This window comes from Monopterus albus, unplaced genomic scaffold (genome assembly GCF_001952655.1).
Source record: "Monopterus albus unplaced genomic scaffold, M_albus_1.0 scaffold3.1, whole genome shotgun sequence".
Lineage (NCBI taxonomy): Eukaryota > Metazoa > Chordata > Actinopteri > Synbranchiformes > Synbranchidae > Monopterus > Monopterus albus.
The window spans coordinates 4,238,991-4,265,881 of NW_018127883.1; the positions used below are offsets into that span (position 1 = coordinate 4,238,991).

General features: G+C 39.9%; 4 protein-coding genes across 8 annotated transcripts in view; 3 read left to right on the top strand and 1 right to left on the bottom strand.

Moving 5' to 3' along the window:
* mertka (c-mer proto-oncogene tyrosine kinase a) overlaps positions 1-8,059 on the bottom strand; it is a 15,298-nt gene extending 7,239 nt beyond the window's left edge. Inside the window, exons 1-8 of the mRNA XM_020602957.1 lie at positions 7,760-8,059; positions 5,230-5,497; positions 5,048-5,145; positions 4,791-4,961; positions 1,723-1,809; positions 1,503-1,618; positions 1,236-1,425; positions 473-618 (exon numbers count right to left, since the gene is read on the bottom strand). Of these exons, the coding sequence (XP_020458613.1) occupies positions 473-618; positions 1,236-1,425; positions 1,503-1,618; positions 1,723-1,809; positions 4,791-4,961; positions 5,048-5,145; positions 5,230-5,497; positions 7,760-7,838 (1,155 nt within the window). The 5' untranslated portion in view covers positions 7,839-8,059. The remainder of the gene's footprint in view (positions 1-472; positions 619-1,235; positions 1,426-1,502; positions 1,619-1,722; positions 1,810-4,790; positions 4,962-5,047; positions 5,146-5,229; positions 5,498-7,759) is intronic.
* Positions 8,060-9,536: 1,477 nt separating this feature from the next.
* On the top strand, positions 9,537-19,794 carry sft2d1 (SFT2 domain containing 1). 3 transcript variants are annotated; one of them, XM_020603268.1, is made up of 8 exons: positions 9,537-9,883; positions 10,606-10,692; positions 11,624-11,706; positions 14,083-14,164; positions 14,597-14,632; positions 14,722-14,780; positions 17,387-17,416; positions 19,402-19,794. In XM_020603268.1, the coding sequence occupies exons 1-8, from the start codon at positions 9,818-9,820 to the stop codon at positions 19,439-19,441; spliced, it is 483 nt and encodes a 160-aa protein (XP_020458924.1). In that variant the 5' UTR covers positions 9,537-9,817; the 3' UTR covers positions 19,442-19,794. The 3 variants fall into 3 exon arrangements, with proteins under 3 accessions (XP_020458924.1, XP_020458933.1, XP_020458941.1); XM_020603277.1 differs by having other exon boundaries at positions 9,828-9,883; positions 11,601-11,706; XM_020603285.1 differs by lacking the exon at positions 9,537-9,883 and adding an exon at positions 10,273-10,283 and having other exon boundaries at positions 11,601-11,706.
* Positions 19,795-21,788: 1,994 nt separating this feature from the next.
* Positions 21,789-23,989, top strand: prr18 (proline rich 18). The gene has a single exon (XM_020601706.1). It carries the CDS (start codon positions 21,969-21,971, stop codon positions 22,728-22,730), a length of 762 nt encoding a protein of 253 aa, XP_020457362.1. The 5' UTR covers positions 21,789-21,968; the 3' UTR covers positions 22,731-23,989.
* Positions 23,990-24,302: 313 nt separating this feature from the next.
* Positions 24,303-26,891, top strand: part of LOC109962309 (uncharacterized) — an 18,009-nt gene continuing 15,420 nt past the window's right edge. For all 3 annotated transcript variants that reach the window (XM_020603902.1, XM_020603921.1, XM_020603911.1), the window contains exons 1-4: positions 24,303-24,327; positions 24,473-24,571; positions 25,819-25,926; positions 26,110-26,265. In XM_020603902.1, coding sequence (XP_020459558.1) covers positions 24,569-24,571; positions 25,819-25,926; positions 26,110-26,265 — 267 coding nt within the window. In that variant the 5' untranslated portion in view covers positions 24,303-24,327; positions 24,473-24,568. The remainder of the gene's footprint in view (positions 24,328-24,472; positions 24,572-25,818; positions 25,927-26,109; positions 26,266-26,891) is intronic.

The window sequence follows — 26,891 nt, forward strand, 5'->3', positions numbered from 1 at the left end:
ATGCGAGACTCATTCTTCTCATATTTGTCATCATTCTTCTTATATTTGTCATACATCAGTTACTGTTACCATTTTTTAAGTCGGTACTGTGCAGTATGTATGGAAGTGTAGGTCACACTGAGTGCACAGGTGTGTGTGTCTGTTTCACAGACTGTACATTGTGTAACAGTCCTGCAAAAAATCCTCCTCCATGAAGGTGATAAAGTTCAGTTCTGTTGAAATGGTGTGAGAGTCACCTGTATGATGACTTTGGAAGATGTAGTCTGTTATGCTGTTGAATTGTGCTGCGTTATGCTGTGTTTCTTAACACATTTGTGCTGCCCTATAAGGCAGGAAATACAGTGATTAGTGATTTGATTAGTACTACACTACACTTACAGTTACACACACACACACACACACACACACACAAAAGGATTCTAACAAAAACAAAAGGCTAAATCTATAATGACCATGTTGCCAACAAGCTCACCTTGTTTGTTTGCGTGCCATGTCTGACAATAACATCATAACCACTCAGGATGCCATTTATCTTATCATCTGGTGGAGGTTTCCACTTGATCACCAGCCATGACTCATTCAGCTGTATAGTGACGTTTCGGGGATAAACTGATGGCACTGTGAATGTGACAAGGAATGGAAGCCAAATGGATTACAATATATTGCTATAACAAAATCATAAAGAATGGCAACCTATAAAACAAAAATGGAAAAGAGAAATTAAAACTGTCCCTCTATTGAAATCTTTGATTACAGTTTGGTATGTGGTCACTTCCTGGCACAGTTTAACAAACCTTTCAACTAAAATATCTCACTGCGAGGACATGAGGAAGGAAACTAACTCCACCCAATAAGAATGCTGTGTGGAGAGACCACTCCTATTTCCTATGTGACCCTTCAGAAAAACAACAGAGATTTAGTGGATAGGCCATTTTTGTGAAGGGGACTTACCATGGGCAGGTATTGTTTAATTTTTGTAAGGAGGCTTATATTGGTGACATTTTGGATGGGCAAACATTGGGTGAATTACATAGTGCTACATTGCTGAAACCTAAACAGGAATCTGCAATGAAGAGAAGGAGGGTCTTCATAAAAGTAAACACAAAAAGTAGCTTTTAAAGCCTTCTAGATATAAACCGCCAGATGAATTTGAATCATTTTCCCCTGCTGCATCAGCACCTGCCAACAAAATTCAAATGGCAAATTGTTCCATGCATCCTTAAGTACTCACATACCTCCCTCTGTGGTGTTGCTCTGAATCCACATGGTGACAGGAGAGGCTCCCACCTCATTGCTGCAGGAAACACTCACATTGTACCAAGTCATAGCCTGCAACCCAGGGACTTCACAATGGAAAGGCGGCACTGTGACGTTGACAAACCTGGTGGTCATCACCTCCCCTTTCCTCCGACTCATCTCTTTAACCTTAACAGAGCAGAGATCATGAGGATACATCTGAGGATGTTAAATGACAGCACTGTTTGTGCAGATGTGGGGCTTACCCTGATGTGGCATTTGGTAAGTGGAGAGAAGCCATCATGTCCAGGGGTCCAGCTCAACAGAAACTTATTGGACTGCCGCTCCATTACAGTAACATTATACACAGGACTGGGAAGCACTACAAAACACCGTAAAAACCCTTAGCATGGAGAGCTAAAGTCACCTTGCAGAGCATAAAATTCTCTTGGAATATTTAGCAGCCCCAGAGGGACTCAGTTTTACCTTTGATGTTGATATTTGCTTCTCTGGAGGTGGTGACACCCTTCTTGTTGTGAGCTTCACAGCTGAACTGAGTGTACTTGTCCACACCTACAATTGACACATTGGAGAGGACAATGTATCACTTTAATACTGCATGATGTCAGACCACCTAATCCGCAAGGTCATGACAGTGCTAAATATTTTGAGAAATCAGCCTCAACTATGGGAAAAACGTACAAGTCAACAAGACATGTTCTCATCATGTTCTACACTGTGTGCAAACTAAGTGATTTCTATCTGTGATAAAGGCGAATCTGGGGTAGAAGTGTCCTGTCAGCCTCAGTGGAGAAGTGAGACTGAACATTATGCAAAACAGAGTTAGGGATAGCCAACTTCTTATTATACCTCAAAGGGTCACACAGCAGTGGCTCATGCAATAAGCTCAAATCGAACCTCTCCAGTGTTTTGCTGGGTCTCTTTTCCTGGACACATAATTCTCATGTTTCAGCAACACTGATCTGCGTGGTTAGAAAAGGATGGGCACTGCTGCTAAATAATGTCCCTTTTGTGCTCTGTTTGTGTCTCTATCTCGGAAACATTTCCACAAAGCTAATCACAGAACAGTCTGTGAGAGATGACTGGAACCGACTTCAGATACTTTGTTTATCTTCTGCAGAGTATCATGACCTTGCTAGTTTGCCCTCCTCTGCTCGGGTGCATCAGAGTAAACAAAGGGTGTTTCACTTTTTACTCAAACACTGACAACATTATGTTTATCTGCACAAAGTCTTACTTAAAACAGACTGAAGTGAATCATTCACACAAGTTACATTCATTTTAAAAAAGCATTGGACTGTACAGATCAAAACTCCACAATAAAGCTGACATTGAAGTTCTGACAGAAATGTGCAAATACATCAGCACACTTCTAGACAAGCTGTGCAAATGTAATCGCCACATGCAGGTTTTCAAACTGCAGGACAAACAGGGGGCTGGGACCAGAGCAGATTTAACTGTCGTCCCAAATTAAACTGGTCATTCATGTTTTTACAGAGAGCATAGGGACAGCAAGTTTATAAACCTCACAACACCACTGGCAGCTTTATTTTTTTTTTACTATTTATTATTTTTTTTATTTTTAGAAAACAAGGTGTATTTTCAAAATACTGTGCTAATACACGTTATGACAAAAGAGAAGTGGATTATGCTGCAGAAGTTAATTAAAAATTGATCCTCTGCCCAACACCTACTGTAAGGAAGGGTGTTGGGTGGAGGATCATTAAAAACACATTATTTCTAAGTTATATATTTTTTGGGAAAGGGGAACTGAATAAATATCAAACTGTGTCATTTCTGCTTTCACTTCAAAGCAAATCAAAACAAAAAGCAGCAACAATGTAGAAAATATAGATGGGTTGGCTTCTCAAATGGAAACTTCAGAAATGATGTAGGAATCCAGTAAATGCAGAGCAGCGAGTGGGCTGGAACAACCACATGTGTAATGTGGAACTCCTGAAGTGTGGACCCAGCAGCCTGTAATTATCAGATCTGGGAGTGCTCTAGCTTACTGAACAGTTATTTTTCCATTTTTATATTTGGGCAGCAAATATAGCAAACTGTACTGTCAGGTTACAGCTAAGCCTATGACTTTTCAGTCCTTATTGCTGTGTGCCACATTTGCTCCTCCTCTTGTTTTGCATTTTCAAAGCTGAAGTACCAAACTTCTATCAACCATAAACTGAATCTTATGCTGCAATCATGAGAATGATTCAATAACTAAATGCCGATAAAAAGACTTTCCACACCCATAATAAACTCCATAAACCTCTGCATTTTTTCAGAAACATATAATGCACTGATTTCAAGCAATAAGAACAGGAAATGCACATTCAAAAAAACCAATCATTTACCACTCCAAAGAACAAAGCACCTTAACAATAGCATGGAGTCCAGCTTTTAGTGAAAAGGTGCACTATAGTGTGCATGCAGCAGAGTTTGCAGCAGACACTGTTTTTGTCATGCCAATATTTGGTCCTGCACAGAGCTCTTGTAGCCTGCAGCCTGCCAGCCTCTGTGTCCAGCCCCTCCCTGCTGAGTAGTGGTCCGTCCTCTGAATGAGGCCTTTGTCCCCAAAGCCAACCCCTGAACAAAGAGCACCCCCATCCCTTTACTGCCCAGGCCCTTGCACATGCTGGACCAAAGCACAGCTCTGAACCTTTAACCCCCTCAGCTTTGGGCTGTATCAACACTCACAGACTACAACAGCAGTGGTTAGAGCATTCAGAGCAGAAGGGTTATGCTTCTAATGACAAATGTTTGCTTTCAGCAGCATAAGAGGGCAGTTGACACCATAAAGGAAGAGCCTGCTCAAAAAAGACATTTTGGCACCAATTCCTCCAAGTTAGTGCTGTATAATTTATGCATATATTAAAATATCTATATTCAAGCTCAAACCTGTATTGGTCTTTTACAAGTAGCCTTGACTTTTATAAATAATCAAGTTTACTTTGAGGTTAACTTTAATGTAGAGCTGATTAAATAGAAGTCTTTTTTTAAGCTAAAATGCCTCAAATTCATTGGTTCCCGCTTCCCAAATGTAACACTTTGTTGGTTTTCATATTCTTGTAATAAACTACAGCAAGTCACTTTGGGTTTTCATCTGCAAAGATATTTGAAAGCAATTAATTTCAATGTACTGCCACCAGTAACTTTCTGGAGTCTTCCTGGTCCCATGTTACCTTTGGACAGAGGCAAGCTGTGTCCCCAGTTTCCAGTCTTTATGCTATAGACTAAACTGAACAGCAGTCTCTGTCTCCTGTATTTATTGTGCAGATATAAGATCAATATTCTCAGTCTCTGCTAGAAAGTGAATAGGCATAGTTCTCAAAATGTATGCAGATGGATCAAACTTTTAGAAGTGCACTTTTAAATTAAACAAAGAAATATAATGAGTCATATTCTGATCATTCACTCAACACTTCTCTTCCAGACAAGAGGGAAGGGGGATAGCTGTTACCACATAAATGACTTTAAAACCTCAGTGAGTGATAGAGAGAATGAAGAACAGAAGTGTGTGGTCAGTGTCTCACCTGACACAGAGTAGCTGCTGGGAGAATTATGCCAGTCACTAATATGTAATCCATCACGGAGCCAGCGGATCTGAACAGGGTCTGGAGGTCCTGCTGCCTCACATGACAGTGTGAAACGTGTGTCTCTTGTTACATTCCTGTCCTCTGGCTGATGGATAAATGTTGGTAGTCCTACAGACCAATTAGATACATGTCAAAGTGTCACAAAATATATGGATGTTCCAGAATGTACTGGCAGCTGGCATCATGAAACTCACCTTCCACCTTGAGGGTGATTGGCTGAGACTCTACTGTGGTGTTGATACTCAGTCTGCAGCGATACTCCCCTGCATCCACTCTCTGCACTTGGGTAATGCTGTAATACAGTACATGAAGACATTCCTTGTATTCAGCCGGTTATATACTTTTGTTTCGCATTCCACCTGCATGTGTTACATACCTGACAGTGGAGAGCAGAGTTGTGACCCCGTCGGTGGTGGTTTGGAGCTCATTGATCACTGCCTGCATGTTTGAAGCCAGGTCATGGCCGTTCTTCACCCAGATGATGGTGGGCTCTAGACTGGCATCGGGGATGTCAATGGAGCAGTTGAACCTAGCCGTATGGCCCTCTGAGAGCTGGATGGAGCCTATGGTGGGCTTGAACTGTAGCTGTCTGAGCTGATCTGGGCTCAGATACACTCTCGAAGCATGGCTACTGGAATGCTGGGCTGTTTACAGATGACAAGTTAGTATGTTATATTGACTTATACAATCAGCAGCATACTGAATGAAAATAGAGTTTCTGCTTTAAGTATGTGTTTAAACCTGTTAGGCTTTAAAGCATAATGTTCTACTGGGAGTGGCTTATAAAAGTAAGAATCAAAGATCTGACTTTCAGAGAGTCAGAACTTGGCATGTTCACATCTAAAATGTCCACAAAACCACCATAAAGTAGCATTCAAAAATCCTACAGTAAGTGCAGACAGTTTTGGGGCCGCAGTGAATGATTTTTTTTTTCCCATTATCTATTTTGATTAAATATCATAGTAGTATAAAAAGTTAGGAAAGCACAAACATTCCCATCACTATTACTCAGGGCCACCAGAGGGCTGTGGGAGAGATCTTCCAGGCTGTAGGCTACTGCACTGCTGTGTGGTTTGGCAACTTGTCTGTGAATCCTAAAACCAAGTTAGAACCCAGTTTCCAAAAAGATGTGAAGCTGAGTAAATTGTAAAAACTGAATGAAATGTTTTGAAAACCCCTTTTATTACTAGTAACAGTACAAAAACATCCCAGAGAGTTTGAGTCTTTCATAAGTAAGGATGAGGCAAGGTTCACCACTCTGTGTGGAAAATAGCTAACTAATTTGAGAATAACATTTCTCAATAAAAGATCATGCAGAATTTGGAGTTTTCATCATATATGGCAGATAATATTATAAGATTCAGAGAATCTGCAGTAATCTGCAGGAATCTCTTTAAACAGGTATAAGTAAGGAACAAGGTCGGAAACCAGTACTGAATGGCCGTGACATGATTCTGTAGTAGAAATCACTGCACAGGCACAGGAACGCTTCTGAAAACTACTGTCAGTGAACACGGTTCACCACTGCATCCACAAATGCAAGTTACAACTCTACCTTGCAAAGAAAAATCATATCTAAACTCGAACCAGATATGCCGCCACCTTCTCTGGGCTCAAGTTCATTTAAGATGAACTGAGGCAAAGTGGAAAACTGTCCTGCGGTCTGATGAGTCAAAATGTGAAATTCTTTTTGGAAAGCATAGACGCCACGTCCTCCAAGCTAAAGAGAAACGGGATCGTCCAGCTTGTAATCAGCACACAGTCCAAAGCCAACATCCATGATGACATGGGGGTGCATTAAGGCACACGGCATCAGTAACTTCTGTGAATCTGTGAAGGCGCCTTTAATGTTGAATGATATATACAGGTTTTGGAGCAAAATATGATGCTAGCAAGACAGCGTCAAACCACATTCTGCCTGTTATTACAACAGCATGGCTCTGTAACAAGAGTCTGGATGCTAAACTGACCTGCATACAGTCCAGACCTGACACCCACTAAAAACATTTGGTGCATTATAAAATACAACAAAGGAGGTCCTGAACTGTTGAGACGAAACATTTCACTTTGAAAACTAAAGCTGGTGGTTTCCTCACTTCCCATTGTTGTTAGAGGAAGAAGCGATGCAACACAGGGATAAACTTGCCCATGTCCCAGATTTTCCAACTCTTTGGGGTTGTATATAATCAACTCAGAATTTGTTCAAAGATCAGTGGCCAACCTTTAGGAACCTCTTGTCCAGCAGCTTCAGTCCAAGAATGCTCAGAACTGCTAACAGTATCTCATCTGACTCCTATTAAATACCAACACCTGCCCTTTAACAGGTGATTTGCAGTCCCACAATTTACTGGAGGTGGAACAAGCTGAAGAACTCAGCAGTCAGTAGTCTTGCTTAATCAAAATCAGTGATAAATGAGATGTGAACTCAGAGAATATGTTATGTTAATACTGTATATCTAGTGCATTCATACTGTAGCCTATGATGCTGTGCTTTGTATGATTGCGTGATGTGTTGTGTATAACTGGAGAAAGCGTTAGAATATGTGTTGCAATTGTACACTATGTGTCTCCCTCTTGGCTGGATCTGCCTTCAAGGTACAAAATGACTTTCAGTGTTAAGCTATTGTTTCATTAAATAGAAACAAATGTAGTGCTATGAAACAAATTCAGGGCTTTACATATTTTTCAGGTGTCTTAGATAAGTTCTATAAATTGATGAGGACGCTTTAAGCTTAGGATCTATTGCAGATGCAGTCTCCTGTCATACAGAGAAGAAAACTGGTCCCTGCTCCTGACTACAAAGTTAAGACAGTTAAGCCTACGATCCCACTTTGATTCAAAAAAATTAAATTAAATTAAATTAAATTAAATTCAACTAAACAAAATGAAATAAAATAAGAACTCACCGCTGACCGGACTCCTTACAAGGATGGCTATGGTCGTTGTGAAAACTCCAATCCAGGCTGGAACGGACTTTTTTGCCATGGCTCGTCTGAGCTCTTCTCACTGCTGCTGAGTCCCGCAGCAGTTTGAAATCGTCCACGTTCTTATTCTAAGCGGATTGTGCAGGACCGAACAACTCCGTGAAAAACCAACATTACCTCCAAGAATGGCTGCCTGTAACACAACTTGTATACAGAGCTCCTGACCAAGGATCACATTTAGCTGGACAAAAAAAAAGTTTACTTTTCCCGACGTCACAGTAGGACTGCCATAAAGGAGAGAGTGGGTGTGGAAATACTGCGGGTGGCCATCAATCATGGCCGCCACAATAATTACAATGCGGAATTTATCTGAGGTTTACGGTAACAGTGCACCTCTATACATTAGTCAAATCTAATAAACACAATGTCACACTATTACTCATGGTTATGAACTATTACAAAAACTGGTGAAACACGTAGTCTATCTACACTCAATCATTGTTAAATTTACTGCAAACAGCAAGAAGTAATTACATCATTCATTTCAAAATGAAAGATGCAATATTGTTTAATTTCTAATATTTGATTTTAGTGTTGTGCCCATATACTCCTATTTGCCCAAATTAAACTTCTTATAGGTTATTAGAGCAATTTAATAATTAAGTAAGCGTAATTCATTTGAAGTAACATAAACACTTTTTTCTTTTTTTTTTTTAGAAATTTTGTCATAGTTAAATAATATAGGCTACTTGGATTCAAGAACAGGTTAGAATTGATTAAAATTAATTGATCGTGGTCTATGGGAGCGCTGACAGCCTGTTGAAGTCGCATCAGACAATTTACATACTATGCCGGCCTATGCGGTCTTATTCCTTCCTTTCGACCTTTCGAGCTGAGGCCCTCCACCAGAGGCCTGGAAGCTTGAGGGTCCTGCCCAGTATCTTAGCTGTTCCTAGCACTGCACTCTTCTGGACAAAGATCTCAGATGTTGTTCCTGGGATCTGTTGGAGCCACTCTCCCAGTTTGGGGGTCACAGCCCCCAATGTTCCCATTACCATGGGGACCACTTGTGCCTTCACCTTCCACATCTTTTCTAGCTCTTCTTTCACCCCTTGGTTTCTCGAGCGTCTCGTGTTCCTTCTTCCTGATGTTGCTATCGCTTGGGATTGCTACATCTATCACTACGGCCTTCTTCTTCTGTTTGCCCACCACTACTATGTCCAGTTGGTTGGCCATTACCAGTTTGTCAGTTTGTATCTGGAAGTCCCACAGGATCTTAGCTTGGTCATTCTCAACCACCTTTGGAGGTGTATCCCATTTTGTCTTTGGGACTTCCAGCCTATACTCAGCATAGATGTTTCTGTACACTATGCCAGCCACTTGGTTATGGCGTTCCATGTATGCCCTGCCTGCTAGCATCTTGCACCCCGCTGTGATGTGCTGGATTGTCTCTGCACAAGACCCATCATAGCCTACTGAAAATTAGTAGCTGTTTCTTGTGTTGTTTATATATGTCCACTAGGTGGCGACAAATGAACAGAAAACCAACAGTAGGGAGCATAAATCTGTGGACAGAGACTAGTCAGATAAGTGATCGTAAAAATATCAACATTACACAGTATTTAAAAAACTAAAGATATACTAAAACAAACGAAAATACACTGTTCCCATGCCACTAATATACATTATACGTATTTGCCGGTGCTAGCTTTAACAAATGGTTTGTATGCAGTTACTTTCGTAATAGCGTTATTTCCGATATCACTGAAAGGCAGCATTCACTGGAAGGCAGCATTTCTGAGGAAGTGGCCTTAATAATGTTGCAATCAAACGCTGATCCGAGATCTGTTTTGGTTATACCCCCAAGTATTAAGACCAACAGTTGGTCCGAACAAACCGATTCTGAGTCAGTCCTGAACAGAAATATCGTTCAGGAGGTTAGTGTGACTATCACAAATTGAGGACGTAGAAGAATAAAAAATATCACAAGAAGAACGGATTACACTGTTTTTTAACCATTTTGCCAACTAGCCTCTTGCGATGGATAAACTTCGCCGAGTGCTCAGCGGCCGAGAGGAAAATGAGGAGTTGGGTCTTACTGCACAGGTAGCTAACGTTACTGTGTACCATTGCTGTACATCTTGCTAATGCTAACGTTGTGTTAATGGTAAACATTGAATGAAAATAGCACCGAACAAGTTTCGCTGGCTGCTTGAGACTCAGTGTTACTGTTCAGACACATGACATTAATGTTGGTGTGGTTTTAGTTTCTTAGGGTTAGCTAGCTAGTAGTTAGCTAACTCTTAGTAAACATGTAGGTGTTAGCTAGGTTTATGCTAGCTCTGTAGTTTTCCCTAGACGTTAGACAATTTGATAACACAACACTTGCTCGCTCTTTTTAACCCAGTTTAAAGCTGGCTGTCATATTCTTCTGTTTGCACTTAAAAATTTTAATTTATTTGTTCATTTATACTTTCACATGCGTTCACGATAAGGAGGAAATGAGGTAAGGTGGTGACTTGGACTTTCTGTTGTATTTCGCGATGGTTAAACTCAAAGCAAAATAAAAACTTCGCTTTGACACAGTAGTGTGCATTGAGTGAAGTTATGCATTTGATTGTCATATGCGTTTCATTTTAATTGTTTATTGCTCTAACTTTTTTGTGTGTTGAGTAATGTTCTCTCTGTGTGTTTGTGTGTATTCGTTCAAACAAAACTGTAGCTTGGTGCTATCTGCTTAGTTCTAGCCATCATGGTTAGCCCAGATCATCAGTAGGAAGCATCTGGGTGTTCTTGACATGTGACATCCTCCTATTGTTGCTCACCAGGTCCTGGATGCTACCACTCTCAGCTACAGCACCAGGGTGAAATGGTTCGTCATATGCTTTGCTGGAGGCATCCTGTGTTCAATACTCGTGAGAGTCTCTGTCTTTAAAATTTCAAAGACAGCTTTTTTTGTCTCATTTTACACTATACTGATGTTTGGAATGCTTAGAATTCAGAGTGCATATAACACTAATATCTTTTTTGCTTTGGCCTTTTTGTTATCAGCATGAACAAGACTAACTCCTGTTTTCATGCACTTGCAGATTAAAGTTACTGGCACAAGTCACTTGTTCTTAATCTAAACATAGAGGTTGCTTAGTATCACTAGAAGTTTAAGTTTGTAGTCTTGTAGTTAAGATAACAGGATATCTTTTCACAGGCAGAACTTGCTGATAACACTTTAAAACCACAACATAGTTGCAATTCATACTGTTAAAGCCCCAACACAGCCTCTATGTGGAGGGTTTGTTGTGAAATTCACAGTGAGAAGATCTCTGCACATCTGTCATGTAAAAGTTTATATTAAAGTTTCTTAATGTTTTTTCCATTCACATATTTTCAAACACTTTTACCTGGATGCCTTCTCAACTAGCCATTTTATATCACTGTGCTCACGCCAGTGATCCTACACAGATACACACACACACACACACACACACACACACACACACACACACACACACATATCACCACGCTTGGGATAATGTAAAACTAAATGATTTCTTTGGTTAAGATGTGATAAACATAAGCTATTTGCTCCAAAACATCTAGAATATACAACAACAAAGCTTTGCAGTAGTCTGGCACTAGGGGGAGCCCATTATGTTTCACTAAAATCATAGGACACCCCACATAATCCCTTATTTAATTGATTATTTAAAATATGTAAGACTTCAACCTTAAGTCCAGGATTAATTTAGCTTCTTGGTAAAGTTATTTTATTTAGTGTTTTACCACTCAGTTAAAGTGTGATGGCATTATTCTGTGTCGCTGACAGAGGCTGTTTTGCTGCTTTACCAGGGTACAGCACTGCTCTTTCTTCCAAACGGACTCAAGCTTTTTGCTGTCTTCTACACATTAGGGAATCTCTCAGCTCTTGGCAGGTAAGACTCTCCAGCTCAGTTTTTAAGTTTCAGTTATTGTAACCTAATGTCTTGATATCAAACTTTTCTCACCAATATGGCACACTGCAAGGAATAGAACATATTATTAGCAGTAGGCTCATACTCTGAAATCATATCACCTTGATGACTGCTACACCCTGTTACTGTCATCCTTGACAGTGATACATATTGCCCAAGATTTTTTCTACACTGTTTTGTAACAAAGACAAACTAAGTAGTCTGTAATTTACTGTCATTCCCCTCTGTGCACTCATCACCTGTTGCTCACAGTTTGGAGCACAGTTCCTGAGGAACCAAAACAGTGGTGATTACCAGTTTATCTGAGGGCTATAGGATTGTAGCTAAAATGATCATCTCCAGGATTTAATCAGGTTCATTTTAGTAATAATTAGCCATGTTACAGGAATTTAAATGACCAGCAAACTGCCTTTGTGGTCACATTTCACTTAGTAAACCTAAAGATAAAATCTTCTTCATATAAAGGTCACATATTAAAATGTTAACCTAACCAAATAAAGCATAAAACTGGATTTGCTGATAATGCCAAAGCAACCTGCAGCCATATAAAGACAATTTAAGCCTTATTAGAAAATACACTTACCCTATGCAGCAGCAACTTTGTGTGGGAAGCAGAGACTGTTAATCACCACATGCATAGCAGAATTGGTTTGGCAGGCTTACCTGTGAATAGAGATTACACAATTTGGATTCAGCAGAGGAGGAATTCTAATTGCAAAAGGTTAATATTGCATTTAATTAAGTTTATTTAGTCGTGATCCTGATTATTATGCGACCGCTTCTGCAGCCCTTCACCTTTAATAAATGCATTAAAGTCATCAGTTAATCATTAAAGATAGGGAGACAATGGTGAATGTGAACAGACTGTGTTTCCTAATAGTTTGTTTTGCTATCTAAGGAGAGATGCATATTGATTAAAGGATGTCTCCTCTTTATAGAAGCATACAAGGAGAATTCGTTCTCAGTGACAGGGAAGGATCTTCCTTTGTACATTTGTAAATTACACAAAAACAAAACTTGAATCTGAGCACAGTCTAAAATCAGCTGAAACATTTCCTTTTTGTTGTGTGACATTAACCCGATCTCTCTGTAATAACACTGTTACAGTCACATATAGATGCTGTCTTATCCTTATTGTTTATCCATAGTTGTGACTGTATTATTAAAATGGTTATATAAGATTATCAGTTTTATATTCACTAGATATCAGTGGTCTACTGGATTTATACGTTTTTTTTTTGTTTTTTTAATCCAATTAATCCAAGGCTAAATCTAATAATTATACATTTAACAATGAACCATCGATGAGTGGTTTGTTTTCTGCCGGAGCAGTCTCTGTCTTCAGTTATCATATGTCCAGAAGGTTTAGGTGCATCAAACAATGGGTTGCCTTCTGCTTTCACAGCACAGGTTACCAAACCAGAGCAAGCGATGGTCACATTTTAAGGAGCTGTAATGGCCAAGAAGACATCACTGAGACCATTGGTCTTATTATTTTACCCACAGTAATGGAAGGTTATTTCAAAAATTGGAGTGTTGTAAGGGCGAAACAACATTAAGACGTCTCTAATCAATATTATTATTATTATTATTATTATTATTGTTATTATACAGATTCTGTAGACATAGGTGATACAGCATTTGTCTCCTATCAGTAACGGTATTAACATTGCTGTTGTCCAGCATCAGGTGTTGCGTAGTCTTTTGTCAAATATAGCATCTTTGTCAGCCTTTCACTAAACGTGCTTAAATTATGTTTTCAATTTTCTAATAACAGAGCTTTGTTAATATGAGTCCAGACAGTCAACCAAATATAGACGACTGATTTCCTTCTCTCTTATCAGCAATAGCTGTGTGTGTGTGTGTGTGTGTGTGTGTGTGTGCGCGCGCACGCGTGTGTGGACATCATTAGTGTCACTGTTACGTTGAGCAGTTGGGAAGAAAGCATCGATCCTTCTCGGCAGACCAGCAGGGAAAGCCTGCGTCAACACCCACTTCTCTCATGTCTCATCTAGCAGATGTGACGCTCCACAGACTCCCTGTACCCACGCAGCTCTGCTGAGCCCAGAGCTGTGTGCCTCGTCGGGGGGAAAGCCTTTGTCTTATAATTTCCTGACGTCACATATGAATCATGTAGGAGGTGTTAAATGTGTCACTTTAGTGTTGGGCATGAAATATTTACCTCCTAATAGTTGCAGTATGTAGTTTATGTACAGCATGTGTGTGTGAAGACTGTTGTGAAATCCAACCAGATTATGAATCTTATATACAGAGTATGTTATTTGATGTGAGTGTATCTTTTTCCTCATTGTCCATTTCATTCTTGTTCCTCACCAGCACCTGCTTCCTAATGGGACCACTAAATCAGCTGAAGCGCATGTTTGAACCAACCAGACTTGTAGCCACCATTGTTATGCTGGTAACTACATTACATTGTGTTTTACTGTGATTTTGAAATCTTATTAGGTCCAAGTGCTTCACTAGATATTTATACATGTATCAGGTTACAATGGAAAGTGTCTGAGAGCTTTACATTCTTACTTATTTTCTTAACATTTTATTTACCATGTATCTGTTTCTGTTTCTGCCTTTGTATTAGCAGGCCAGGTTTAATTAAAGCTCTGATATTCTTCAGGTTGTGATCTTAAAGGATTAAGAAGCTGAAGTGACTGCTCTTGATGTTGTAGTTTAACTCAACATTACTGTTTCTTTAAACCGATTTATTGACTTACTTTGGGTTAGAATTGCACAGTCCCTGTAAAACACTGAAAGAACTCAGTTGTCAGATAACAGTTGTCATTTTGCAAGCACACAGGAAGATACTATAACCGTTCCTTTCTTCTTCTGCCAGCTCTGCTTCGTCTTAACACTTTGTGCAGTGTTTTGGGTGAGTAGATGATGCGTAGTTTGAAAACCTGTTACTCTTTTAGAGCAGTGTTTTCAACAATTAAAAACAATGCCTTTGTTTTATTTTAGTGGAATAAAAAGGGACTGGCTATCATCTTCTGTATTCTGCAGTTTTTGGCAATGACATGGTAAGTGTGACCTGACAGCCATCTGTCCACTGTACTACAGTTGGCAGTTCATTTACTCGTCACTCACACCTAGACAGATGAAACCGTCTGTCCACTTTGCTCCACCTGCACTGACATGCACTTGACTTAATCACACTGCCAGTTCTTTAAGCTGACTTACTGCTGTTGGCACATGCACAACTAAATGTGTAAATTTTTAAACTTGCACAACCACTGGCACACTGTACATTTACCCACACTACAACAGAATTTGTTTCCCGTTGTTTCAGATTAATATACTGTATCTTTTCAAGGTAGTTCGGGCTTTTTTGTAACCTGGGCTATAAAGAGTTAATGTCACATCATGTGAGTGTCATATGATCAAAGGTTTTGGTCTAATTGATTTGCCCTGGTTTGCCCGAGTTGTCAGTAACATCTGCTTCACATACAGCTTAAGTCAGTGCTGTTGTAGTAAGACTAGTAGGTAGGTCATGCCAGGTGTTGCAGTAGGTTGATATATTTTTGGCCTGTGGAGGAAGAGTTAGTGCCAGGATCAGCAAAGAACGCCTTGTTTGGACCCATGTGCCTAGTTTTGGAAAGCAGAGACAAACGGGTATTTCTACCCGTGTTGTTTACACACACAGTCACTCCCAGCTATCTTTGGGATTATTACTACTACAGGGGAATGCTCCAGTGAAAATACATGGTTCTAAATTAGTGTAACAACCCTTAAAAATATATACAATAAAGTTGTATACAATTTTAATGTCTTCCACTCACTGTGTAGCAGATATACTATGAGAGTGCTGAAGTTATAACTTTTTTTGTATGGATTCCACTGTACTCAGAAAAAATTGGTGTGTTATCCCACTAGTATTATCCAGTAATCGTAAATTAGGATCACAGTCAATGGCAAGAAATCACCTTATTCTGCAAGAAGGTGATGTTTTTGGCTCTCCAGCCTTGGTCAGTGTCACAGTCTCATGGTGCAGCTGCTGCTTTAAACATTACACACAGGTGAAACCTGTTGAGTTAATTAGCCCACACCTGGGTGATCTTGGATGAAACAAGCCGAGTTCTTAAACACAGGGAAAAGTCACAATATATTCAAACAGTGGTTTAAAAAAATCTATATATTTTTTTTCTTTATTTTCCTGTTTTGAATTGTTGGTTGCACAAAAAAAAAATCACCTGTGGCTCAGGGAAATTGTGGCTGCCTTTTTTTTAAAACTATTTTCTTAGTTTTTTCCAGACTAAATGATTAATTAATTCAACAAAAATATTACTCAATCACTAATGTAAATATAATTGATAGTTGCCCCCAATGTCAGTGCTAGTTTTAACATAACAATTTTAAGGTATGAGTGTATACACTTTGACAACTCAGAGGTCAGCTGGTTTAAGTTACAACATACCAGTGAACAATAAGTCCTGAGAGCGATGTGTATTGGCATGTCTGCACTTGTATGCTCATTAATTAGAACATATTTGCACCGGAGTAACTAAGACATTCAGTGCATGAATGTGGATAGGAATATAAATCCCCAGCGGCTCAGGAAGATGGAACGGACACTTTCAGTGCATCACTGAGCTGCACTGTCAGCCTCAGAATCACGCTACTTTTGTACACTCACTTCCGCTCTGCGTGCATTCACAGAGGCATCACCATAGCAACCACAAGTCACACATCCCAGGCTCATTCTTAACAGACTCGGGCATAGTGCACTCCCACGTCGGCTCTCGGATGTCTGTGCGAAGGTGGTTCTGTATAAAGTCTTCACCCCTGACCCACACACAGAGGTGGGCAAAGTCCACTCCTCAGGCTGAAGTGACCATATGACACTGACTCAGGATAGAGCATGGCCCTCAGTAAGAAGTGTAACAACCAAATGGCACTGATATCTTGTACATACCATAACATATTTGCTTATTTAGCTTATTGCATTTAGGAAGTGCACAGTTCTCTGCTTGGCAGGACAGGCGAGAGTTTCCTCTTAACTGTTGGTCAAATAAGCCAGCAGTCACGCTCAAGCCTGGGCTGTGGTTAATCATTCAACTGTTGATCAAGATTCCTCACATATTTTACAGTATATATTAGGTCTCTGATCAGGGGATTTTTTTTTTTGTTAAACTTTCAGTCTAATGGTTACTGCTTGATGGAGTATTTCAATATTTGTTTTGGTGTGTTGCTCATCAAATAGCCACTATTATGCTGCTGTTAAGGGCTAAAGCTATTTTAGGTTCTGTGTTTTTTATACTTTTAATCATTACTGCCTTAGACATAACTTCATTACAAGCCCATAACACAGGTTTTATTAAAACCCTACTAAAAGCTAAGCATAAGTTATGATCCTAGGATTTCCAGTAATAACAATTATGTCATGATGAATTGTGTGTGTTATGGTGCAGGTTTAAAACGTGGCGACCTGGCAGTAAATATTTCATATAAGTTTCCTTGTAGCCTAAAAAAATTGTTTTATTTTGGAGTCTTTTGAGGTTGACATCACATACATACGGTAATGTATGGAAATATTTTTCTTTAGCATGTATTTGACATGCTCAGCCTCATTATATATTACAACTTCTGTGTAATTACTATTTTCTTTTTTTGTTTTTCCTCTATTCAGGTATAGCATCTCTTACATCCCATTTGCCAGGTAAGGCAAGGACTATACAATTTGTTTTGTCTACATTGATGTGAAGGTGATGTGCTTGCATCCTTTATGATATATTCAGTTGATTGTATAGCTTAATGAATTCACTCATTTTGCCTTTTAATGCCTTTTAACTGAGTTATTTCTAAGAGGCCACTTGCTATCAAAGGAGACATAAGGTGCATTTTCATTGACCATATCTCAGTAATCTCCTGTCTACAGATGTCACTACTGCCACACAACAAAGTGGGGAAATAGTTTTGAAAACATGTTTTTATGACCTCCCAGCACTTTTTGCCTCCACCATATGGCTGAAATCCCTCTCCTACAGCTAGTGCAGGCTCTTGGTGTCAAACAAATGGCACCTTGTTGTTTGACACTCCTCTGTGCTATAGTCCTGTAACATTTTTTTGCTTACCAAAACATTTCTAACCCCAGTCTAGCTTCTGCATTATATCTGATGAGCTTATGTTAAGCTCTATAAGGTTCATGCACAATGAAAGATTTTGATTAGATTTAGGTTAGATGCATAAAACAATTCCTTGTTTGTCTGCATTGTACACAATATACAGCCTAATATCCCTGAAATCATATGTCTGTTGGTGTTGTCATTTCTTCCCACAGTGTGGAATTTTAAATGAAAGAAAACACTTGTCAAATTGTGCCATATGGTGTAAAACCACAGTGTTTTCCCCAAGATGAGTGTGATGATGTTTTGTCAGTCCAGCTGTAAGCAGGGCTATGTTTCATTTGTTGAGAGGTCTTAAGCTCTCATGCAGTCCCCCCTACTAAGTGCCTTGGGTATTTGGGCAACCCTATAATCCATCCTGACAGCTGAGAGATGTCCTGTGACTGCTTTGAGCTCCCCCTCCCCCAAGCCAAATGCTAACAGCAATACAAAGCTGAGACCTTTTCCTGTGCCAACCTTCCAAAAACCAAAATCCAAGGGAGGAATGAAAATTTGACTGTTGTGCCATCACATTGCTTATGTTTTTGTCAATACATTAGTTTCCTTTCTCTACTTAAGATTTTTACTTTAGTCAATTTTTCATTTGTTAGTTTTGATCATTTCACTCTTTATTGTTTGTCATGCAGTTCCCACGCACCTGCATATTTCAATTTCAAACCCTCTGTCCTTCTGCGTGATGTGTTAAAAGGCATTAAGCTGCGGTTTTTCCTTCTCTTTGTCTGTGGTCAAACAAACTCTGGTACCTGGCTCTAGCCACAACACCACATGGCCATTGGTCTTGATCCTTTAATGTATTTTACCTTGTTGCCTATTTAAAACCTCTCATACCTGCAAGGTACTGAAACCTGCTACAAGTGCACTTCCCACAGTGCTTTAAGGCTACTGTTGCTCTGATATTTAATCAAATAGCCTCAAGTCAATAAAAGACAAAGGCTGGAAGGGAGGAAGGAAGGAATGGGAGGAACATATTTGTTTATATGCTGGAGGGGATGAACTAGAGCATTTGATGGAGCAAGTCTCCTGTCTGTTCACCAACCTTCCCTCCTCCCTCTCAGACTGCTTATGATGCTCCCTTCTCCTTTTAACCTTGACGGGTTTCACACCTCCTCCACAGAAATCTCACTGTGGCTGCAGGCGAAGTCTGCATAGCAACACACTGTTTGTGAGAGCAAACAGTGTGAAGAAAAATAGAGTAGGCAACCATCTTTGGTTGCCATGGTGACCGCTCATATTGCATCATCCTTCAACACGGAGTACCTGGAGAAAGGGAGCCCCCATCGCTCTGAGCTTGTGGTGCTTCCCTGCTAAACCACACTCAAATGTTCGTGATGAGCCCCACCCAAATCTTCATAACAAAGGGTGGAAGTTAAATTCTGAAAGAATTTAGCCTCTGCTGTTTATTCCTGGGTAATTTTAGAACGGCACTCAAGCAACTTTTCTATTTCTTCAATTTCTTTCTTTATTTCATGGTTTACAGTGCTGGCTGTAATGTAGACACCCTCTCTTTTGCTTTTCACAGGGATGCAGTGATGAAGTGCTTCACAACCTGTCTGAGTTAGGACTCCTTAGTCCACTGTTTCATGTGAAGACTGCTCTTAATATACAAACTCTAAGAACAGTGGCTCTGTAAAATATTCTCTCCTGTTTATATGATATATCTCCAGATTTTTACTGTAGCTGTTTCATACTCTAAAATCTTGCTTTCTAATTTGAGCAGAAGGTCTGTAGCTACTGGATAACCAGATTATAAAACTTAAATGTCTTGCTTTTGATGTGAGAAATTTGTGCCTTTAATGTTTAATAGACTCTATTTGAAAATATTTCTACATCCTGAGAATTGTGATGCATTTATGTGCCAGGAAACACTTTTGACTTTGCTATATTTGAAATAAAAGTATATACATAGATTGGATATGAAGAAGTCTGTTGATATATTGACCAACCACACATATTTGCATCTTAAAGTGTCGGATTCTGTTTTCTTCTGGATTGTAACTGCTCTGACTACATACAAACATTAAACCACATCACACACAACAAACTCTTGTGTATGTAGAGAGACTGTCAGGTGCTGTTCCATGTTAACATATCATCCTCCTGAGGCAGTTGAGGCACCGCTTAGTCTGTTAGTCTTCAGTGTGTATTGGAAAGGCATTAAAATTGAGTCTCTTTCTTTAAATTTGGTTTCTGCCAGATGTAGCAATGGCCCAGTTATTTATGCTTTTTTTGGGGGCATTGTAATTTTGCCGAGACCTAATAACCCAGTATACCGTGTAACGCTTGCTCTATATTGCCTCGGCTTCATAGATTTTGAGGATGGGGTTGTCATGACAACCTCCAGAAAATTCATAACCTTTACCACAACCCCCAGCCCCCCACCCTTTTGTTGTAAATGTTCCCATTACCCTGATGAGAAGGTGTATTTCATCTTATAAAAACACCTTTGACCAACAGTCATGAATATATCACCTGGTTTTGGTTTACACTGAAAAGTATATTTTAAAACAATTTTATGCATTTTTTTTAAGGAAGAAAGAAAGAAAGCTCTAATGTAGCCTGTCACCCTGTTTATCAGCCACAGGATGTGTTCAGCAACTCTACTTTGTACATGATGTGACTAAATAGCAGCATTTCACTTCCTGTTGTGCAGCCCCCACATGGTTTCATTAGATGCTTAATGGGGTGGATTGGCATGGACAGAATTTCTCTCCAGTACTACTATCAGTTGTCTGAGGGATGAAGTAATTCTGTTGCGTGTAGTAATTCATTTTGTCATTGGTTTTCATTACTTGTCTTTTTTGGATTAAGCTGATGCTAGATGTTGGAGGGGAAGTAGCATATGATTTCTGCTGCAATCGGTTAAGACTGTTCTAGCTGTCCTTTTCATTATATCTAATTTCTTGCGATGTCAGAGGGAAGGGGGCTCCTACACCACAACAACTGAAACAAAACAAGCTCTTGGTCCTCTTAAGCTTTACAATCCCGCTCTTTTTGTAAAGATAAATAACTTGACCTGTGTTGTCATGCCAGGGGAAAAAATCTAGTAAAAACAGTTTCCTAGGCTTTGCAGTCTGTTTTTATTCTTAATTTTTTTATTTAAAAAGTGATTAGAATGTAAGTTATATCTAATGAGCAACAAAATGTCAGTAGCATAACAATGGGAAAAATGTCTGACAAATTGTAGAGCACGAGCATCCTGGGAAACAGTCTAAAGCCAACGATTTGGTAGGAAGTATTGATTTCTTCTTATACACTGAGGGAACCAAAATCATAATGAATCAATTGGTCTGGAACCGACTGGGTGAAAGTGCAGCAGAAAGAAACAAAAATCAATATTGTATTATGGATTATTTGTGTATTGTTCCCCCAGATGTCTTTTATAGGCTGACAGAACAACAATGGACCAACTAACTGACCTATATTGATGGAAAGGATCAAATCAAGTATCATATCTTTGTGCCAGTGACCAGCTCTGGTAGTGCAAGGACAGACATGGTAAAGTACTGTGGAGCAAGACATGATTTTATGGCTACATGTATGATAAAAATGCACAGAGGCTAAAAATAGGACTGCTTTGACTTGGGCTAAAATTTAAATCTTAAAATTAGGCAAAAAAATTAGTCGCATGTCAAAAAATTTATAAATATAAAATTCACACCTGTGGCCACTGTCAAGTCAAACCTATTTCCATCCAGGCTAATTATCTATTAATTTTTGAATATATGCATCATCAATGGAAAACAGCAAAACGGAGCTGTGAGAGGATGGGAACAGGAGGTGGACGTGGCTCATCGCTTGAGGAAGTTAATAGGAATTATGAAATGACATCACCACAGTTATGTCGTGGCTTTGTTTGGTGCTTCTCCTGACCACGCCTTCCTGCCGGCACGATCATAAAGCAGCCAGGCTATGTGTGTGTACCAGTTGAACTCCAGTCAGTGCGGACAACAGGTGCACTGCAGCTTCCCTCCACCTTGCTGTTGGATAATGCCCGCAGAGCGCTACTCGTCTCTTTCCACAGGGCTTCCTCATTTGCACTTTGAACACTTTAACGTTTTTATATCTTGAACACTTCCAGGCACAAAAATGCCTTTTCCACCTATCAGCCTGCACCAGCGGATCTCATCTCCTGGCAGGGAACTGTTCGGGAGAAAGAAAGCCACCGGAGTGCCTCCTCAGACTGAGATCACCAGCAAATCCGGCGGAGAGAAAGGGGGTTCCGAGAAGCAGTCCACTTCCTGGACGTCGGCGAATATTAGGAATTTGGGGCGGAAAGCCCAGCCAGAGAAGAGTAAAAGCCCTGTTCAGAAGCCAGGTGCCGACCAAGAGACTCAGGGAAAGTCATCCTGGCTGACGGTTCCTAAACCTCAGGACTCTTCCGAAGGAGTCAGACGCTCCACTTCCATGGACTCAGCTAGACAGCTCCATGGCAAAGAGGAAGGAAAGAAGGAGATTCAGTTTACTCTCAGTCTCACCCCTGAAGCCATTCTTGTCATCCAAAAACGTAATCTAGAAAAACAGATGATGGCAAAGCAGCAGAAATGTTGCGCCTCCGCGGACTTTCGGCACAGGCGAGTTTTTCCATCCAAAAAGGCGCACGGAGGATCCAAGGGCTGCGCTGCTGTTGCCAAAGTGGAAAGCGCCGAGCAGGACATCACCGCCATTGTTAAAATATCACTGTTAAATGATCAGTACAAGTACGATGATGTGGAGTACGAAGAAGAGGATGGAGATGTGGATGAGACTGTTGTTAGGAAATGTAAAGAGTGGCTGAAAGGGGTCGAAAATGCCGCTGCTTTGGGAAAAGTTGACAAACTTTCTGCACTCCCGCACCTTAAAGGCTGCTGACACTTGACAATTGGTCTTTCATTTTTAAACTTGAAAATGAAGAGATGAAGGACTTGTGAAATGCTTTCACAGATGTAGGCCTGCGGCAATGGCATCTTCGATTTGAGTCTTGTAAATCAAATGTTTGTAACGGGGGTCCATTATCCATTTGGCCAGCAAAGGAATGTCAATTTGTTTAGGTTTTTTTTTTTCCTAAAAATGGCAGTTATTCAAGAAAATGAAAATAGATGAGTAAATTTCATTGGAATGAGGGGAATATTAATTTGTCGCAACAAAAATCCGATTTTAAAGCTTAACTGCAGCCTGGCTCAACCAACAGGGTTTCTTATGGTTCACAGGGATGTTGCTTTGCAAGAACAATGCCTATTAATTGTTTTGTTGAAGTCTGACTTTAATACCTTAATATTCTCATCCTTTGCACATGTTTTTCCCTCAGTGGGGCGCCTATGGATTGACAGAGGCTTTGCGTAAAGGAACGCAAAACGGTTCCTTTGTGTTGGAGAACAATAAGGTGTCAGCAATAGGGCTGTGTATGCGCCTGCTGCAGAGACAAACTATACTATATACTATTTATTTTTCTTCTAATAAGAGGGTTGTATCCTTTATAGGGATCTATCAGCGATGTGCAGTATTTAATATTAGCTAAATATTTATACTGTCAAATGTTTTCTCAGCTGACATGCCATTTGAGGTAATTTTTTACTGACCCTTTTAAATCTTTTAAAAGCTTATTTGTGTTGTACCTCTTAAACAATTATGTTATTCTGTTACATGATGCTCATTTAAATGTCTTCAACATGTCTGGCCAGTTCACAGACAGTATTTTATTAAAAGCTTGTTGTAGCTACCTGAGGGCATTTGGCCATTAGTGCTCTAAGCTTCTTAGATTTTCTGTTAAGCAGGGTTGACCAGTGTAAAGTCGGCCCCAGGTACACTATCCCACTAGGCAATTACTGTCCAGTCTGGTCAAACAAAACAATGAATGTGGTGACAGGAGATATATATAGCGCTGGAGTCGAAATCTGGCTATTTTCAAAGAAAAGTGACTTGCAAGTGATTTGCGACAGATATTTCTACTTTGAACTATGTTATTAATGAAACTTTCTTGCTCATGTGATACTTACCGAACTACAAAAGATCATATTTTTATTCTGTAAGTGGCATTGAACTTCTTGTTCTGCTCAGGGAGACAGAGCTGGCCAGGGACCAACTGAGGGCTTAGAAACAAACCACTATGTGACTGTTTTCAGAAAAAAAAACATTAAAATGATGCTATGAAGTCACTTTTTGCTTCCTTTTTGCTTCCTTGTTGCTTCCCTACGGCTACCTACACTTCATTATACTGATCACTAAACCAGTCAAGGGAAGCTTTGATGGAAAGAACAGTCACCTAAAAGCCTTGAATCTTCATGCTGGGTCCCAAGTGTAAATAAAAGAGCGGACATTTCCTGCACTGATCTTGATCTCTTTTGTGTTCTCTGTAACTTGGTAACCAGAGTTTGTGGTACACTTTAAAGTTCAATTACAACTTGGACTGAGGAGTGTAACGTTTAAAGCAGGCTACAGAGCATTCACAAAGCTCAGCTGTGAAATACTGGTAAGATCATTTTGAAATATTGCTTTCACTTATATCCTTAGGTAACATCGCCATTTGATGTCATTTTGGAATTTGATGTCAAGTTATTGTTAACAATGTAGATTCTTATTTTTTTGTTCCGTGATCCACGCCTGTTTTTCTAAAGGTTACCTTAGAGTGGATTTACCATGAGATTTGAGTGCAAACAGTGAAGTGAGCTGCCCTCCACTTTGGACACACACACACACCTGTTGGAGTCAGAATGGTATTTAACCCTCTAATCTCCCATTTTCTTGCACTTCTATCCTGTTAAATGGCATTTTATTTAGAAACAAAGTATTTATTCATGTGTCAAATGTGCCCTACTACAACTTTGTAAATGTGTTCTTGTGGTACAATACATTTTCCCACTAGTCTTATGTGGCTAAACAGACAACCAGCTAAAATAAGGCGTCTGATTCTGAATAGATGTGCCTGTTCAGTGTCACCAAGTGGTTTTACTGTCACACATGGCAGACTGAGATTATAGCTGAGCCAGATTTGTACCAAGACTTGTTCGGTTCTCCATGGCTCCTGTGATGATATCTACTGGCTCAGTGACTGAACGCTATGTAACCCTCGTCTATTGTGTCATTTCAATTGTGGCCTTGTTTACAGTGTGTTCCTCCCTCTGTTGTTCATTGTTATTTGATTTAGGTCTGAGGCTGAGCTATTCATTACTGTCCTGGGGGTGAGAAATGCATTATTATGTCTGAAATACTTTGAATACTTGTATTCAGTAGGAAAAGTAGAATATAAAAGGGCAGGAGATGGCAGCAGTTGAGACCGTTCCTCCAAACTGCCTTTCAAGGCTGTTAAATCTAACCCATGCTGCAAGTGTATCTATTTCATCCTCTGCCACAAATGGTTTCTCTTTACATCTGTAGCAAAAAGTATAAAAAAAAAAAAAAGGTATCGCCTGCAGGCTTCTGTCCACCTCATTGCACAGTCTAGCATAGTGACTTGGCACAGCAGAACAGCTGCATCATGCTTCATAGTGGCAGGGGGGGGGGGACACTCTGCACACAGCAGAAAGTGCAGCTCTCTGTGCTCTGTAGCAACAGTATTACTGTGGCAACGAACTGATAAATCCTGCGTCTCCAGCAGCTTTTGTGTGAAAAGACAAACCAGACATTTCCTGAACGGACTCTGCCCATAAACATTAGTAAATTGGTGATTCAGTGGCAGCCTGTCCGGAGCAGGGAATTTCTCAGGACAGAGTAATCTCAAAGAGAAGACTCAGATCAGAAAGTGCAGCCCTCCCATAGAGTCTCAAACATGATTTATTGTGCAACATGATTTTTTTTCTCTTCTTGGCTGGGCATTGCAAGAACACAGTGTCAGGCTATTGTGTGGGAGGATGCTCTTGGTAGGCGAGAGGGATTTCCAAAACTACATTTTTATTTTTAATCTTCAGGCAAGCTGACTGATCCACTCCCACAGCATCTAAATAGAGGTTTTTACTGTTGATAGGCAGGGAATGGAGTCAAAGTCAAACCCTGGAGGAAGAACGTGATGCAAAACAGTGGTCTAGACCCAGATCAAGAGGCTAAGGTCCAGAGTCAGGCTCAGCTGGAGCAGGTTGGTAAATACTCTACCATGAAACACTTGCAATGACAGAGTAGTATCTTATAGTAATATATCATTTCAACTAGGTCTTATCATCAATTCTGGAACACCTCTCTCTGCAGCCACACTTGTGGTGCTTCCCTTTTTTCATTTCTCATCAACTGGTTTCCTTCACTTTCTTTCTTTGTTCTGCAGCGCCATCTAGAGGCCTACAGAAACATGCATCGTCTCAGGGATGCTCTCTATCACCGCTATGCTGCCCTGCTCAAAGAAAAGGTCCATTCACAGAGATTACTGCAACACCAAAGAAACAATACAGCCAGAGCAAAGTCAGAGAATGAAACCAAGCCGGTAAATCAATAAATGTTAATGGTTAATGTGCAAAATGGAGACTTTTTAAATGTTTTTCATTATTTTCAGAGAACAAACTCTCATTTATATTCACATTTAATTGTTTAAATTAAAAGACAAGGGATTTTTCTTTGTAGAAATACACATTTTCCTATTTCTACTACTTGCCTGCAGACCATTATCAAACCTGGCCCCTGGTTCTGCGCCGAAATAACTGTCCGAATAATAATAAATAATTTCATTAAACAGCTTTATTTACTGTAGGCATTTGTCCTATGAAAGCACAGTTTAAATTAAAATAGTGAAGGTTTTCAGTTCAGACACAGGTCTCAAGACGCAAGCAAAACCAGGCAACAATCCAGGACAAGACAGTTAATACTGTACTTTAGTGGTGCAAAGTTGTAACATTCCTACCAAGTTTGCATCACTCAAATTATCAAAAACCATCTGACATGAAATGAATGGGGGATTTTGGGACCCATAGGTAGTGGCTTGGTTGGTGTATGTTTTCAGCATGTTTTGTTTAACTATTACTTTAAAATGATTTAAGAAACTTGTATGGTTACCAGGCACCTAGGCCTCTTACAAGATATTGTCCTCAGCAGCAGCTCATGTTTAAGCCCCCC

Coding starts and splice junctions, on each gene's coding strand:
- sft2d1 (XM_020603268.1), top strand. CDS start 9,818: ATGGATAAACTTCGCCGAGTGCTCAGCGGCCGAGAGGAAAATGAGGAG. Junction 11,707..14,082: donor AATCTCTCAGCTCTTGGCAG/GTAAGACTCTCC, acceptor GTTCCTCACCAG/CACCTGCTTCCTAATGGGAC. Junction 14,165..14,596: donor TAGCCACCATTGTTATGCTG/GTAACTACATTA, acceptor TTCTTCTGCCAG/CTCTGCTTCGTCTTAACACT.
- prr18 (XM_020601706.1), top strand. CDS start 21,969: ATGCCTTTTCCACCTATCAGCCTGCACCAGCGGATCTCATCTCCTGGC.